Below are 17,658 nucleotides of genomic sequence, written 5' to 3'. Positions count from 1 at the left end.
GATGAGACTGAATTCTGCCTCCTCACTCTTCCTCCTTTTCTCTCCTGCCTTTCCTCTTATAAAGCAGCAAAACAAATGGAGGAATGTTGACTGTGTGATTCTCTTTTGGCTTATGCTGCACAAAATGTTTAACTGGATGTATCTAGCATCTATTTAAATCAAGTATTTGCCAGAGATCAGAGAATGACAGCCCAGGCAAGATCAGTGGAATAAATGTGGGATTTCCAGACTTAATTTTCTCATGCCCTAGGCACCCCGCCCCCCCCCCCCCCAAAAAATGTCACCTGCCTTTTTCCATTCATTTCAAGATTAGAAATCCTGTATCGCCTGTTTCTCCTCTCACCCCTCCTACCACCTCTTATCACTCATCACTGTACAGGGACATCAGCTATAGCCCTTTTTTCTACAAGGCTGTTTAGTGGTAACCTCCTGGGTGGAGTTGCTTATCCCAGGTTCAGGGCAATGCCTACGTATGGTTTATGAAGGGTCTCATGCTGTGGCTTATGTAAGCTCCTCCATTCAGGTAGGACCCACTCTATCATGATTCTGGACGTAGTGTTGGTGTTGCCATTTGGGAGTTCCTGGAGCACGTAATACCCTGTCCCAAGTCTACTGTCTGCAAAGTGAATGACATTGCTCCTGGCAACAGGCTGAAATCTCTCACAAAGAAGTCTCCATGAGGCCCGTGGGGAGAGTATTTAGCCACTCAAAGTCATTCAAAGATTTCTATCAAACATATGTAGTGAGAAGTTTTATTTTGTCATCCTGCACTGACTCATAATTGTTCAACGTAATGTAAGCTGTTCTTTTTAATCATAAGTTATGTCAACACAATGCATCTGGGGGTAGCCTATGTTTTTCTCATGCATGTACTGAAGCTGAGTTCAGGAGAAGCTCCTTGTTCCCACCCTTGCTGTCTTCTAGAATACACCTGATTCCAACAACTCTCCAGAGGAGGGCAAACAACAAGAAGTTACAAGGCAGAAGAAATTGCTTTGGGAGCAGGACAGTGTGCCATCTCTGAAAAGCAAAGAAAATGAACTCTGGCAAGAGAAGAATAGGTATGTATCAAGCCTAAGAGTTTCTCTGCTGTGTGTAGCTTTGTTCTGCAGAGTTGTGGGAGTCGCATCTGCCCTTGATTGATGCTGAAGCATCAGCATCTGACCATGGGGTTGTGATACCTGTTCTGCGTCGCAAGGTGATGGTTTCAGTGGTACCACAGCTAATGGAGGAGGATATAAAATATGATTTAAGTTAGTCTTCTCATTTCCTTGGCATGGTTATAGGCGTAATATATATTCACTTGCACCAGGCAAAGATAGTGCTAGTTTGCATATCAGAGGACATGTCTTTTAAGCATGTGGGTCTGCTGAGAGGCTGTTATATTAACCAGATCAGAATTAGATCCTACACATTAGATAGCTTGGACATTTCTGTATGGCCCCGTTTTTTGTTTTTTATACCAGTTTCCCAAAGCTTTTAGTTGAATAAAGGAGCAGGAGCTATTTTCATATAGATTTAGGATCTTTTACCTAACTATCTTGAGAGCTCCATACCCAAACTTGCCAGATGGTCTTCAAAGCCCTGGTCTCTGCCAAACTGATAATCACAGCTTTCACAAAGAGAGGAAGCATCTGATAAGGCCAAATACTATATAGAAAACACTGAAAAAAGTTATTTCTGTGTCAAAGAATCTGTTTTGCACAAATCCAGAATGATCTTTAGTACATGCACGTGGCAGTGTATGAATGAAGCAGGAAGACTTGGCAAGTTCAGAAACAAATTTGTTAATTCATTGCTGTTATCCACATTGATTTAGCATTGTGATGCAGTTAAAAAAAATGTTGCACATAATAGGCTTGTATGCAAAAATGTGATTTTTGACATTATACTCCAGTGGGAATTTTTCCTGGGTTTATTTATACAATGTGACTTACTTACTCTTATCAGCAGTGTAAATAAAGTGCTCTCAGGACATCCAGAGACAGGTATCTTGAAAGGAAGTGAACAGGAGCACCAGGTGTCTGTGCCGGAACGCAACTCATCTGCCAGGCTCAATCTACCATTAACTCAGGGTAAGAGTCAAAACTCTTCGTACAAATGTATTATTTTTCCCTACAGAAATCTTGCAGGTATTTAGTGGCTGCTTGGAAACTCAAACGATTTTGGGAATTAACAGTAGGCTTATTGCTTCAAAATGTGAATGTCTCATATTCTAAGTTTATTTTCTGCTACAAAAGTTAAATATGTTCAGCTGAAATTTAAGCCCTTCTTCTTTGAGTCAAAGATGTGTTTTTTCAGATGTAGTTAGAAATCTTATTAATAAACCTGTATGTTCACGGTAATAATTAAAAACAGTTATCTTCTATCTGTTATGTTATCTTATATACGTATATATATATATGCCTATATATGCACATACACACACACATATGATGTATCTTGATACAGGGAGCATATTTGCAAAACTTATTTCGTTTCTGATAACTAATTAGATTCATTAATTCCATTTCTATGTATAAAAACCTCTACCTGTGATGTGTAACTATTCTAAATTAAGCCTAAAGAGACACCTGTCTCAATTTTGCCCTTAGAAATGTCTGACAGCATTTAAGATTAATAGATTATTTTAAGCTCTCATAAATACTGACGTTCTTTGAATGTAGGTGTGTCCCCAAAGCATTGTTTTCAGAAAGAGTCATCCTAAATAAAAGGGAAAATTCACTAATTTAGTATTGTTGTCTAATGCAAGTGAAAGGTGCAGAGTAATTAAGTAAGACTAAAGGTAAGGAGCAAATATAGGTTTTGAAATTGAGTTTTAGATCTTTATTTTCAGTCTAGCGTAAAAGTTGATGATTCTAAACAAACGAGACCAGTCTATGAATAGAAAAGGTTTCAGTATTATTACTTGCTCCAAATGCAAACTCAGGTTCTTAAACTTAGACAGTTTGTTTACCATCACAATTTTATTGTATCCTTAGTGCTTTGGTTAAAGGTTGCTCAAATAAAGAAAGCAAAAGATATTGTGCAGCTGTCCATCCTTGCGGATTTGTAGTGGTGATTAAGCAAACCTCAAAGATTTGACAATTTTAGCTTCCTCTGTTAATCAGGCTTTTTTTCTAGGTTCTCTTCAGCAACTTGCTCTCTTATCAGTACTCTGACTGCTTCTTTTTGCCCCCTGATGCCTCTTATCCCAGCTCTCTCCTTATGTCCTGAAATAGTCAGGAATAGTGGGGGGGGTTGTCTTGATGAAGGGTGTCACGGTTGGTTGCACATTGCTGAGAGGTCGTTACTGTCCCTGAGCTTTATGCACTCATGTGAAACATAAAAGGAAATTGCAAGAGAAGAAGAGTGTTTATTAATAGGCTTATGGAGAATAGTGCCTATACTTCCTTTCTATTAAGTCTTGAGAAGTTTGCATTCCCAGGCACCGCAGGAAGTTTATCTCTTTGGTGCTTATTCCTTACTACAGAAATACTTTCTTTCCTCAACAGCTATTCAAGGGTAGCTGTTTGGCTCTCCTTCCCCCCCCCCACCAGAAACTGAGACCCAGCAGCAGTGCAGGTGATGTAAATGTGAGGGTAATACAGTAGGACTTCCTCCCACAGAGGCCTTCTGGAGCAGCAGAGCCTGTCTCTGACTTTGTGTGGCTTTTCTGAGAACTTCTCTGTGAGTACCTGCACTTTCAAATGGGTGCAGGTTCTCCGAGGGGAGGGCTGGGCACGTGCAAGTGCAGCACTGTGTGTAACTGATAGCTGCTGGTGTCCTCCTCATCTTACATGAGTCGAGAAGATGGCCTTGGCCTAGTTCTGACACTCACGTCTCGTGTCTCCTGTATGGCGCACCCACAGGTATGCTGTTTTATAAATATTCACAGAGGCATTTGCCGTAAGTGCTGAAGTCACCCCACCTCTCATTTCAGACGTCTCGTGGAACCAGCAGCTGCTAACCAAACAGTCCCCGCAGCGCGCAGACGACGTGAGGCAGAGAACGTCCCTGGGTCAGAGCACGAGTCCGCAGTCTAGCTCTGCGGGGGAAAAGAGGAGGTGAGAACGCAAAATAAAGATTATTGCAAAGTTTGAGAAGTCCTGCTAACTCTGTTCTCCCTTTTATTGCTGCTCAGGGTGCTTCAGAAGTTAAATTGCATTGGTTCATACCTGAGTAATCATGCAGTGAGCAGATATTTTTAATTCCTGGCTTTCCCAGCAAGCTTGCTAACTTTTATGCGCTTCATTTTTCATTGCTGATTCCCCAGTAACTAACTTCATTAGGAGCACACTCCTTGCTTGCCAGTATCTCTCTTTTTTTTTTTTTTTCTTCAGCTCTTTAAACACTCATCTGTGTAACCATTTATGTACTTTGTTTTGACGGCCTAAAGCAAGTATTTATAGCTAGTAAGTGGATAAATATCACACTGGGAAGGTCAGGTAAAATCTGCCTCACTGAAGTTAGCATCTAAGAACTTAGTTCCCCAGCTTCTAAACCCACGTTAGTGTTGCATTCCAGTTCATTAAGGATTATAATACTTAAAAGAAAATATAGAGAGACTAGTATTTTCTTTCTGCTATAGATTTTGATGAGGTTTCTGTTCTTTGCCATATGTTTTTGGTAATCATTGCTAAACAGTAATGCCAGTTCTTTTAGCAAACGAGAGAGGGATTTGCCTAGTATTTGCACAAAGCATATCTATATAATGAGAAAGGAACATCTGTTTTCATTAACATATGTGTGAGCAGTCTGCTGCAAAATGTGTGCTACTCTGAGGCTTGTATCCAGTCAAAACTAATGTAGATTGAATTTTGATTACCTACTCCTTGTAACAAACTACTTATGTATGTTTGAGAAAATTATGTGATCTGTAAACAGCTATAAGCAGTGAGAGGTTGAATCCTGTGATATCTGATGACAAAAACATACGTGTTTTTTCTCACAGAATTCTTCCAAGGCATAACGTATGCAACTAGGAGTAAGCCACTCTTCTGCGTTGATAGCTTGGTTTTTACTCAGTTAAGGGTACACGCTCTCAATCAGCTACCCCACGTCTGCTCTACCTGTGTGTTTCTGTGCACGTTCCCTTGGCAGAGTACAAGTGTTGTGCCTTGGCTTAACCCTCCTTCATCACAGTGTGAGACAAACTGTACTCATAGATGGGTAAGAGTGTGCTCAGGGATAATTACCTTGTGAGTTATCTCTATTAAGCAATACCAAGCAAATCAGGACTTAGAACCAAAAAATGTGTGTCCGTTTTTCATTCTATGAAAATAGCAGTGAACAGCTAATTAATGCTTTGTTTTGGTGTTAAATGAGATCTTCAGAGCTGGAAATTCTGAAACCCCTTAGCCAGAATTTTTGAACACAAAACCTCTGGTTTTATTTGTTCTTTAGCTATTGCAATTCTTTTTCTCTCTTGTATTTTAGGGCAGGCTGTCGTGAGAATTTCCGATCTGGGCCATCATCTCCCTGCTCTCCTGCTGCTCCAAGTCACTCACCCAACAGGTACAAAAGGTCAATACAGAATTTTGCAGACTGAATACATCTCAGAGTCTCTGGTGAACTGCTGCAGTGTAAATCACATTAGTATTATGTGGATGCACTATTAATACCTCTAAATGTTGCAATTTATAACCATCCACACAAAACATATAGCTCCCTCTCCCATACTTCCTGCCTACTTCAGCAGTGAGTACTACTATGCTATAAAATAACACAGGTCAGAAAGCAGCTGCAGAACTCTGCTTGATCATTGAAATCTCACTGGGATAATACAAACCCCCGTCAAATTAGGCGGTTAAACATAAGCTTAGAGCACTTAAGCTAAAGGATGTTGTCTTTGTAGTTCAATGTGAATAGTCATATGCTCACGAGTAAGATATTTTCTGTTGGCTTTGGAGCTGCCACCCTGGCACAGACTATAGAAAACTGTTTATTTGAAATGCATACACACCGTAGGATTTTTCTGCTTCAAAGTGTAATTGCATAGAAATTGCATCTGTGTGCTAGACATACAGTATATCCTGCATAGAACTAAAAAAGATGTCAAGTGGGTTCTTGACTGTGAATTTCTCTAATCTTGCCCTCATACAATGTCAATTATGATTCATTAGGGGAAAACATACATTTCAAAAATTCTCAGTTATGTTTTGATTTTTGAACTTTCATTCAGCTTGTAGATGAAATAAAGTCTAACATTTAAGATTGGCTCTGAAAGTTCTCATGGGACTGACATTTCAACAGTTACTGATTTAAAAAGAACTAATTTCCAAAATTCCAAAAGACCTGAAAAGGATTTTGCTTTTCTGCTATTTCTTAAATTTTTCCTACATTTGTGCTAATCTCCTAGAGATTTGATTCTCTCAGGCACTGGGCTGTGCAGATTTCAGTGAGGTGCATGTTCCAGGTCTAAATATTAACTGTAGCCTGGTTGAATCACCAAAAATTTTAAAATGCAGATATATTAAAGCTGGTTAACTTATTAAATAGAGTAATATCATACAACACAGACACCATAGCAAGATTTTATTCTATTTAAATAACATTTTTCTTCAGGTTTCATAGCAAAGCCCTCTTTCCAATGCCATTTACACTGACATGAAACTACTGGCAATTTTTTTGTGAACATTTTTTCTATTTTTGCTAATTGTAGATTCAATTTTGGTGGAATTGCAGATCATTTCTTGCTGCATGTAGCTAGACTTGATAACTACTTCATATTGTTTAGCAGCTATATCCTGATCTGAGTCCCTTTTCCAAGATCTTTTGCTGAAATAGATCTTAAGTTTGGAAATAGTAGGTAGGATATAGTTCATTCCCCCAGTTAAGCTTAGGAAAACTTCTTTTGTATTCCCAAAACACTTTATTATTTGATTCAATGCTTTAACTTGTCCTTATATGCTGATAGTGGGGAAGACGTGAAGAAAAAGGTGGACTTGAGAATAATGCAAAGAGGGATAGGAGCAGAAGGCTTGTGGTTATAGGAGAGGAGAAGAAATCAGGGAGGTTACCTAAGAGGAATAACAGGAATGGAGCAACAAGAAAAGACAAGACAAGATCTGACTGTGCTGTCAGTGTATGTGATGCAGTAGAAAATGATGGTCTCAGAAGTGACAAAGTGCTATTAGATTGGAGCAAGGACAGTTTTCTGGCTGTGATGACTGCTTGTGCTGCTTCTGCCTAAGAAGAGTAATGAGAATGCCCCCCCTCTTTTTTTTTTGAAAAATATTTGGCTTTCTTATCATGATACAGTCCAGATTTGTGTCTGTTGGTGGCTGATGTTGTTGCTGCAAAAACATAAAGGGAGATGTTGTAAACTTGCTTGTCTGTGTATAATTTCATCAAGCCATCTTCTTGAAACTCATGAAGCATCTCTAAGTGTCTCTCCTGGTTTCAGCCCTGTCTGACAAAACAGATGCTACGTAGTGTCTAGGGATCCCTTTTGGTCTTAGGGTGCTCTACTAGACAAACACCAGGTCTGGCAGGCAGGCAGAGAGGTGAGGAGAAGGGGTAGCATGTAATACATATAAAAATAAAAATAAATATATATATAAAAAAATATTAAAAAAGAGTACCTGCTGACGTGACCCCTAACCCAGCTGTCCTCAAACAGCTGATTTATTAGAAAAGTCAAGGCAGGACTGAATCTTGAGGAGAGAGTTGAAGTATTTTTGCACTGCAGATAGAGTTCTGACTTCAGTTTTACTCTAGCTAGTTGGAGTACTAGCAGGCATGAGGCTGCAGCAACATAGACTAAAACTAGATACTATCTAATGCCTGCTCTGTGCCATTGCAGTTAGGCTGCTACCGTTAACTTAGACAACAAGCTTGTTTGGGTTTGAGAGCTGCATTACTGGCTTCTGCCTTGCAGTAAGCAAACACATTTGCAAACATTGAAAAAAAAATCCAGGCCAAGAATCTGGTATTGCAATGCCTCAATCATCCATTATTAGAGAAAGGAATTGTTAAATTCTTCATTTAAAGCCCTGTGTTTCAAACACTCCAGCAAGAAGTGTTCTGGGCTGGTCACTCAGTTCATGTGAGTATCTGCTTTGACTGCTGTGTCGTTCCCAGGGTCTGGGTAGTCCCTGGGGCTGGTTCCCCGCCCTCCAGCGCACCTTCCTCCCAGCATATCCCTCTCTGTAATCCTGTGTAAACGTTTGGCCACACTTTAACATAAATTGCCATTCTGTTTTCTTAATGTTTTGTCTCCTAGATCTGTGAGCGGAAAGAAGCTTTGTTCTACCTGTGGGCTTCCTCTTGGAAAAGGAGCTGCCATGATTATTGAAACGCTTGGTCTCTACTTCCATATTCAGTGCTTCAGGGTAAGTCTCGTACTGTGGCCACGTAGGAAAAATCTCAAGCCATCGCACAGTGTGAGCAGCGAGTACGTTGTAGTCTCTCGTTATGAAATGAATAAGGAGAGGAGCAAGTGGCTGGCATATTTGCTATGTGTGTTTGTTTGCAAATAATAAAGCTAATGTGTTCAGGTTTTTTTTCAGCCATGTTAGTGGGACTAAAACCTACTTAGCAAATAAAATCGGCTTCCTAACTTAGAGATCTGAGGCATAGTATAATTTCCCAGTTGTACTTGCAGTTTTCCAAATATAAAATTAATTACCTTATGATTTTCTCAAAATACTGATCAGTCCCAAAACCTCCTCCCCCATTTTTGATCTGACCCATGGTCCAACTTGGAAAACTTTCACTGAGTAATGTCTTGCAAAATTTTGTTACCTACTCCTGTATCCTGAAAATGTTCTCAGCATTTTTGATATCTTCAGAGGTGTGTCTTTTTATTTTTACTGGAGCTACAAGCACAAATATTTCATGACTGTTCTTGAGTGTGTCAGTCAGGAAACAACAAAATATGGTGTCAAAATTTGGGGAGAGTTGTGACAGATATTGGAGCATGCTCTCTCTTACTTTCTCTGTTCTTCAACTGACAGTGTGGCATTTGCAAGGGACAGCTGGGAGATGCCGCAAGTGGGACAGATGTCAGGATTAGAAATGGTCTTTTGAATTGCAATGATTGTTACATCCGATCCAGAAGTAAGTACCAAATCCTGTCCTAAAGAAGCTGTGTATTTTGTTCTGATTTCACAGTGAACTCTAACAATACTGTTGTCATGATTTTAACAGCTGGGTTTTTTTCCTCCTGGAAGGAATATGTTCTCCCTTATGCCTCTGTTGCCCTTCCCATGCCTTTTCAATCATCCTCTCATCCCCAAAAGGACTTCCAGGCCCATTAAACCTTGCCCAAAGGATCACTGCTCAGCAGCATTAGGCATAAGCATGGTGCCCATGCAGGAGTGCAGATGTCAGCACTGTGCACTGATACTGCACGTCCTGGAGACGGGAATCTGTCCCCTCGCATGGGGCAATGTGGGTACCACCACTAGGCCTAGGACCCTGGGCCTGGTGTGGAGAAGTTCCTCTCTCTCATGTCTCCAGGTCTCAATTTGCAGAGAAGAACAAGGAAATTATCAGCAACCTTTTGTAACTTAATATAATGAATCCCTGCGGTGGGATCCCTAGGCATGTTCTAAGTAGTTTGCTACAAGTTCTGAAGAATGAGCCAGGAAAACTCTTGATACATTTTTCTGCCTTAGAGTAAGTCAGCTGAAAGTCCTTTCTGGTCCTGGATTTCTGTGACCAAGACCAGCACGCCAGAGCATTTCAGCTCCACCCTGATGTCACCAGTGCGATGAGATGGGCAGTGCACACGCTGCCTTTCTACTTTGTGAAAAAGGGAAAGGCGTAGAAAAAACCCCCATCGAAATAATAGTCTTCCTGTAATATGTTACTGTTCAGTATATTTACTGCCCACAGATGCAACTAAAAAATCAGGATATAGAGCTCTTTTCACTTATTATTTCCTTTTCCCTCCCTGAAAATCAATGGCTGTAGAAATCCAGTAGCTGGAAATCTGATTCACGTTTGCCAATAGAAAAATTATTATTTTTTCTCTGGTATTTCATGACAGGGCTATTTCCCCATCAGCAGAGCTAGAGGGTGCTGTTGTATAATCAGTTGTTTATCTGTTGAATTCTTTTATTTTTGCTTAGATATGTTAGCAAATTTTTATTTAACTTCAACACATTTAGAAATAGCTTTTTCTCTCAGCGGGCTTAGAATTACAAACCTTTCTCATGTGGCTAAAGGAATCCTTAAGAGGTACATTTGTACCTCTATCCTTACACAGAAAGACAGGAAGATGATAAAAGTCCTATTTTCCCTCTCTTCTTAATCCTTTTTGCTGCAATGAGTTGAGGTCTCTTTATGTGTCAGATGAAGGCTCCATTAAATGGGATTTTTATCAGCCAATATGCTGATAAATCATCCCCTACATGGTCATTTCTACAGCAGTGGTGCTGGAATATGCAGTACGGAGCTGCATGTTACAACACCTTGTGCTGCAAAGTTTTGCATTTGTGGGTACATAGCACAACAGAAACCAGGGCCATGGCTAGCAAACACAGGATATATGAATAATATTAATGGCAAAGGGTTTATCTTTTGCCACTTCTCATGAAAAATTTCAAAATACGGATCAATTGAGTTTAAGTTACGGCAGCTCTTGTTGACAGTTTCCTTGGATTTTGATGTTACAAAACTGCGAATATGGTTAATTGCATGCAAGGGAATTGCTTGTTTTTAACAAAAATTTGATGGACTCCACATCTGAAATGAAGAACAAATTGGTGCAATGTTAGTGTTTCCCCCTTCAGTTCTGGAAGGCCTGATGCTAAACATAAAATCAGTTGTTTGATTGCACAGCTCTTTCCTGCCTGCCTACTCCTTTGTCTACATCTTAAAAAATTTGCAGTACTGCGTGCAGTGGACTTTCCTCACTGAAGCCAGAATTAATCAGTATCGTTTTGAGACGCTTATGGACATCTTGGAGAAATACTTGGCTGCTAAAAGCTTATTTGAAGCTGTGGATGAATTTTTTTCATAACAAACAAATAATTTCAGAAGCCTTAAGGGAAAACATGTTAAGGATTATCTAGTGGTCCAGGGCATATTTGTGGTGTTTAAATAAAAGTGTATGCGAGCTTATTGATAGGCTATCTCTCTACCTGAAAAGCTCACAATGATAATTATTGAAATTAACTCAATATTCAATGTCAAACGCAGGAATAGTTACAGATTTGCTAGGGTTGAAGTCAAAGGCAAGCAGTAAATTCATGAAATACTCTGTATGGCCAAATAACATCAGGGTTCTGTATTATCATGTAACAAAACACAGGCGCAGCTACAGATGACTCATCGGTCGTTTGCTTTACTGTTTTTCCACTGCAGAGCCTATAAGTAAATATACCCACAGTACTTTGTCAGTAAATGAAATAAAAGTGAATGTGTTGACTGCAGTCAGCAGTACAAGGAAAATCATTTGTCCATATGGCATGAAAAATATGTAATGCTGAATCCTTGTTGCAGTTGGCACCCCAACTTCACAGGGGGAAGACAGAAGAAGGAGGGCACAAATGATATATAGTTCCAGATGTGGTTTCTTAAATTACAGAGATCGTATGAGGGAAATAGTATCTACTCCATTGTTTCAGGAGAAACATTTGCTAAAAATCTCCCATCTAATGGCTTGTTTTTGTTTTGTTTTATCCAGCTGCTGGGCAGCCAACTACATTGTGACATGACTTTCAGTCCTAATGACTTGCAAGAAGGAGCTCTCTTCTAATGTGTCGGCTGCCTCCAGACAATCACTTTTAAGAGCTTGAATCCACGGATGTCATAGCTCTCATCTCATTTTAAAAAGCTCATATGAAAATGCTACATCTGCTCCTTTAAAATACAGTATGTTTTTTCCCCCTTTCCTAAGGAATTTGCGAAAAATCTAAGATGGTATCTGGTAAGGTATAGCCTAAGTACTATAAAAAAAATTCCCACCTTTTCAGGTATGTTTATGATACCCAGTCTGTTACTTTGTTCTTTTAAAAGTAATAAGAAAATAAAGATGCAATAAACTTGTTTTGTTTTAATATTTCTAGGAATTAAAATTTTAAGTTTACAGAGCCTTTATAGAATATGCCAACTTGAGATGAGAAGTAATTTTAAGATAGTATCTAATCAGTGCATTTGAAAAAAATAAACACCACAGCACATGACTTCTCTGTTATAACTGAAGCTATAACCTCTTTTTATACAGAGACTAGTTTGATAATACATCCTGTAATTCTGAAACATTTTGTGTTTATATTACCTTCAGTGGAGGGTAGGAGTTATACAAATAAATTATTGCACCTTTAGTGATAGGATTTTTTGTTTGTGTACCTCATGTAATGTTCATGACTATAGCTTAACATTCTGTCAAATAAAGATTTCTTCATTAAACCTAAAGACTCTATACCATTAGCGACTGCGAAATTCCCATTAGGAGCAATCCTTCATGATAAAATCAGTATCTGTGTTGCTGTTAGATTTGATGAAAGGGTGATGTGGAGGAGAGGAGCTTGAATGGGCAGATACAACTGAAATGTGAATCTCCAAGCTGCAGTTCAGTGGTGTGGTGAACTTGTTCTGTTGGCTTTTAACTTTCCCGTAGATGGTCAGAGTTATTCTGAGATCTGCTCATTCACTTGCCAGTGTTATGTTCGACTGAAATCACAGGAGAAGAAACGCGTGTGGTGGGGGTCCCCTCCCCAGTCCTCACTAGGCTCAGTAGTGAATTAGGGCAGCCGAGTGACAGCCATGAACTTGTGTCCCTCTATGCATCCACCCCCAAAGGTCAGCAAAAACCAGGAGTGCGGAAGGCAGGCAGGGAGGAGGCCAATAGCGACAGGCAAAAAAGCTTAACTTACCTGTGTTTGGGGCAGTTACCTTTGCGCTTTTAGGTATGTGCTCCGTGCTGAGGTGCTCCAGCACTCGCTGGAACAGCCAGCAGAGCTGTGTTAGCTAGGACCTCGCTGTAACCCGGAATAGCTAGAATACACAAACAAGTTGAGGTGATATATTGCAATTGTAAAATTTCTCATTTTAGCAGTTCAAAATGCAGTTTAAAATGGAGAAAAGAAAATGACTTATTCTGCCTTAAAAACCATGATAAAACTAAACTAATGGATTTCGTGTTTTATGTATGTGCACATCCATTGTCTATTGATGTGTCAGTAAATGGAAATGACCTGGTTTTTGGGGAAGCAATAATTTTGAGTTGTTATATAGCTAGCAACTATTTATTTAAACACTAGACAGTTGCTTACATATGAGTTGCATACCCATGCAAAACTGCTTATCATTGAAAACACCTGCACAATGTTATCATTTGAGGAGACTGTGACTGTCTGGTGGAAGTTACATGTTACTTCCTTAAAATTGTGCCTTAGAAAACGCAAAGCTCTTGCACACAGTCAGTGATGACTTATGGATGCAATAAATCCAAAAAGTTGAAGTCCTTCATGGGATTTCACCTGGGGAGTATTTAAAAAAAAAAAAAAAAAAACAGAAAAATGTTTTGAAAATATGACAGTGAAGTCAAATATTTTGATTAACCATTTGCATGATTTACTGTTAAAGGTTTTTAATAACCAGGATGTTTACAGTTTGCACGTGGTCATCATAACATTTTCCTGCAAATAATGCATAACATGGAAATTCTAAAGGATTTTATAAAGTACTTTGTACATCTATATTATTCCATGTGCTGCATTAAGGTAATGTGAATATATTATGTCTGGGCCTAATTTGCAAACAAGACCTCCTTTAATGCATGCTTGTATGTCTATTTGGTATGAGTCACTAACACTGATTCCCACATGTGATGTAGTTTAGATGTGCAAATCAGTCGCAAATGTATAAAAAGGTTGGTTTTCACAGACAGAGGTTAGGTCTGCTTCTCATTAACTTAGTGGTAGATGCCCAAAGATGTCAGAGGAAGCATGACTGGAGCCAAAATGCATGGGCAAGGGGTGGGGTGGGGGGTGTGCAGCCTTGCAGGCACTGCTGGGGGGCTCTGAAGCTGCTTGGAAATTTATCCCAGGGTCTAGCAATTATATTCATATATGCATGTTGTAGTGAAGTTAATTGCATGTAAAGCAAAATGAAGCAGCATTCTCAGACCACAATTTCCCCCTCCCAAACACCAGCACAGAATAGTTTTCAAGTTTTCTAAATTGTACTTGCCAACTACTTTGTTGATGCTTGGTTTATTTTTCATTTGGAGTCTTATATGGCAACTTCATTTGGGCTAAGAGTTTTTTTCCTTTCTTTTCAGTTTAAACATATAAATATGATACATTTCTTATGAGGAACTTTGCAGCACGGAAAAAAAACCTGCTTTATTACATTTGAGCTACAATGTAAATGTATTTGTTGCAGAAGTGATTTATTGTTGCTAAGCAAGTACAATGTATGTAATGGTTTTTAGATGTTTCAAAGTTTACTTAGCCTGTTAATACTTCAGAGAACCTCAGTAAGCATCATAACCCTCTGTATTTCACTACCCCACTTCCATGGTGCATTTTTTCCTTACTCTTGCTATGTAGTGTTATGATGCAGTTCATCTGTAGTTTTCAGTGGATGTCCTAAAGGTTGGTGAACCGACAGGGGACCATCCTTATAGGCATGTCTATTCAAGGACAAGGATTGCTGTCCTAACTGGAGCTAATGTTGAATACAGATTATGCTAATCTTTCCTTTGTTTTATTTATTCTGAAATGCCTCTGGAAATTAGGAAGACTTGTCTAAAATGCAACAGCTTTTATAGTAAATGTACGTTTATAAATAAAAATATTGGTTACATTTGGTGAAGTGTTGATTTTGCTTCTTGTAACTATCTTCTCCTTTTGCATGTGATATGTCGATCAAATTGGATTGCAGGCTGGGTACTTCCCAGCAGGAGAAGCTTCTGCTTGGGGTAGGCTGGGCTGAGCTGTAGTCCACAAAGTTTAGCATGTGAGATGAGATGATATGAGCGCCGTACATGAGATGGGACAGTACTTTGTGGATCACTGCCTTAAGCTGAGACGAGCAGTGACCCGAGTGCTTGTACGTACCTGTTGTGAGGGACGAGCAGCGCTGGCCGGCCGGGATCTTGGCAGCTCTGAGTCGAATCCAAAGTCCTCAGAAGATTTTCCACTGGCGTCAGCAGACTGTGGTTCAACCTTCAGTTCAACAAAGCGCTTTGTGTTGGAAAGGTGAACATGTGTTTGGTTAATGCCATCCCTAGGTGGCAAAGATCTTTGAGTTTGTGCTCAGTTATGCACGTGCTGAAATGCCTCCCTAAATCTTGAATCCTCAAGAGTGTGCGGCATCACCCCTAACGAGCAAAAGGCTCACACAACATTTTAAACTAAGAATTGGCCCTTCCTTTCAATCAGGTGTTCAATGGAGGGCTGGTTTGATTTTGAGCCAGATACGCATCTCGGCTGTTGGATGAGTCATGGGGAAGTACTGACAATTTAATCCTTTTAAAGTAGTTTTTATCCCGGTGCCTGGATCACAGCTGCCTTAATGGAAATGGTAGTGGCATTACATTATTTTTCCATGTATGTCTGTGGGTAGAGGGCCAGCACTGCTCTGGTGTAAGAGGGCAGCGAGGGTCTCCAGCGCTGCAGAGCCACGCTGTGCCTGCCAGAGGAGCTCCCTGCCGCTGGAGGCTGCTGTGAGGCTGGAAGCAGCAGCAGCCAGGCAGGTATTTCTGATTCAGCAGCTCTGCGCCAAAGCTACTGGGCATCCAGACAGGCAGGTGACCCGTACGAGCCAGGAAAAGGCTGGAAATCCTGATTTCCTTTCTTTTCCCCGGTGTATGTGATCTGGCGGCTCTAACCTTACCAGCACCGTTTGTGATGCTAAAATGGCACGGGTGGGGGCCGTACTCCACCTGGGCTGATTTAATGCCAAAATAATCCAGCAAACTCTATTTATAAAAGGGGAGTCAGGTTACCTGCCCCTTGAGGGCTGCGGGAGGGACCCCGGGGAGCACCCTGCGCGGCTGGGCGAGGGCAGGCGGACGACGGCCACAGGGCGGCCGGGGGCTGCGGCACAGCTCTGTCCTTCCTCCCGCCCTCTCTGGGTGCGATGCGAAGGGACAGACATAACCCAGAGCCACTGCCGGGTTGGGTGGGTCTGCAGGAGAGGCGACCTGAGGCCAGCTCATTCGCTAGCTCTTTCTTCTCCTTCAGAGCTTTTTGGCGCCGAGATTATCTGTGAACCCGGCCAGGCCCTGGTATCTGTTAGAAGCTCTAGGCACAGGTAATAAACAGTGGTACTAATAAATATTAGTAGCTTGCTCATCTTGTGAGTATCGATCCTCATCCAGACAACTGTCCTTGGTGACAGTTAAAAGCAAAGTGCTACCACTTTGTTTAGAAAATTGGCCTTCGGGTATGGTTCTTGCTGCCCAGTTGAGCAAGGGAAGGTTTGTTCTGGTCGGGGGGCAGGTGCCCTTCCTGACAGCGGGAGGCTGGGGAAGGCATTAATAGACTTTGAGGAGGGGGCACTCAGCCCGCTCCCCTCAGAGGCAGCGAGAAGTTTGGGTAGGTGGAGAACAAGGCAGCAAAATGCTCCATTTCAGAGAGACGTCTGCAGGGACAACCAGAAGGGGAGTCTGGACACCGGACCTGATCGGGTGACCACCACTTGGCCAGGAAAAAAAGAAAAGATGCCAGAAAAAAGTGGAGCTCTTGTAAAGCCAAACAGGACTCCTATATACCTCTAAAAGCCTCCGGTAGGAATGTAATTTCATCTGAATTTCCTGATAAAAGGAAATGACTAAACTGGAAGCCACTCAAGTTTTACAAGTAATAAGAGTCCAAAACAAATATAGAAAGTACAGTGTTTTCCTCAGCTGGGCTGTGGCTCTCCTCGCAGAATGGTGTGGAGTTTGTTGTTGATTTCTTTTTTTTTTTTTTTTTTTGGTTAGTTTTCTAAAATCCAGTGTGAGCTACAAATGTAAGAGGAATGCTTACCCCCCTGCAAGGCTACAGCTGCTGCCCTGAAGGCTGCATACCCCACGCTCTGTAAGAGCAGCTATTGGAATTCCCCTTCCTAAAGCATATGGGGTTTTAAGCCTTTTAGGAGAAAAAAAAAAAAATCCATTATTTAAGACAATCTCATGAGTCATTGCTAACTCATCCACAGACTCCCCCTGTGTCACTGCACAGGGCACACTGCTAATTCTCTTAGCTAATGCCACATCCGTGGTTCACAGATGCATTTTTCCAAGCAGGTAACCTGTTCCTTAGAACACATTGAAGCCATATTGTATGGCTGTAGAAATGAGACTAAAAATGGACAGAAATCCTAATCTTTCCTTGAAATAACAGAATAATCACAACAAGAAGAAAACAAGATTTTAAAAAATCCTTCTCTCTGTCCTTTTCATTACAGGCAACAAATTACTCCGACAACAAGTATAGGAACAGAGACATGCCATCCACGTCTTTGGAAAATGTGTGGTAGCTTCACATGTTGAACATTAGGGTGGAGCATTAGGGCTTGCGGGGCAGATAATGTCTCAAAATCCTCTCTGGCTGGGTCAAACCTTTCTTTCTAAAAAGGTAAAAACCGACACCTGTAACAGCAAATGCTGCTTATTGTGGAAAAGATGATGTAGCTCTTCAAAGTATTCTTTTTTTCTAGTTTCTGTTCTTCAGGAACTCTCTACAACACTTTCCATGCAAAGCTGGCATCAGACACATGTTCCTTGCGTAA

At 40.7% G+C, this 17,658-nt stretch overlaps 1 protein-coding gene across 1 annotated transcript in view; it reads left to right on the top strand.

The window, feature by feature from the left end:
- The window catches only part of LIMCH1 (LIM and calponin homology domains 1), a 183,084-nt gene extending 168,330 nt beyond the window's left edge, over positions 1–14,754 (top strand). The window contains exons 28-34 of the mRNA XM_064511217.1: positions 925–1,061; positions 1,951–2,075; positions 3,923–4,046; positions 5,419–5,505; positions 8,207–8,315; positions 8,940–9,042; positions 11,618–14,754. Of these exons, the coding sequence (XP_064367287.1) occupies positions 925–1,061; positions 1,951–2,075; positions 3,923–4,046; positions 5,419–5,505; positions 8,207–8,315; positions 8,940–9,042; positions 11,618–11,643 (711 nt within the window). The 3' untranslated portion in view covers positions 11,644–14,754. The remainder of the gene's footprint in view (positions 1–924; positions 1,062–1,950; positions 2,076–3,922; positions 4,047–5,418; positions 5,506–8,206; positions 8,316–8,939; positions 9,043–11,617) is intronic.
- Positions 14,755–17,658: the final 2,904 nt, after the last annotated feature.

This window comes from Dromaius novaehollandiae, chromosome 4 (assembly GCF_036370855.1).
Source record: "Dromaius novaehollandiae isolate bDroNov1 chromosome 4, bDroNov1.hap1, whole genome shotgun sequence".
In the NCBI taxonomy this organism is placed as follows: Eukaryota; Metazoa; Chordata; class Aves; order Casuariiformes; family Dromaiidae; genus Dromaius; species Dromaius novaehollandiae.
This window is presented reverse-complemented; position numbering and strand designations above follow the sequence as displayed.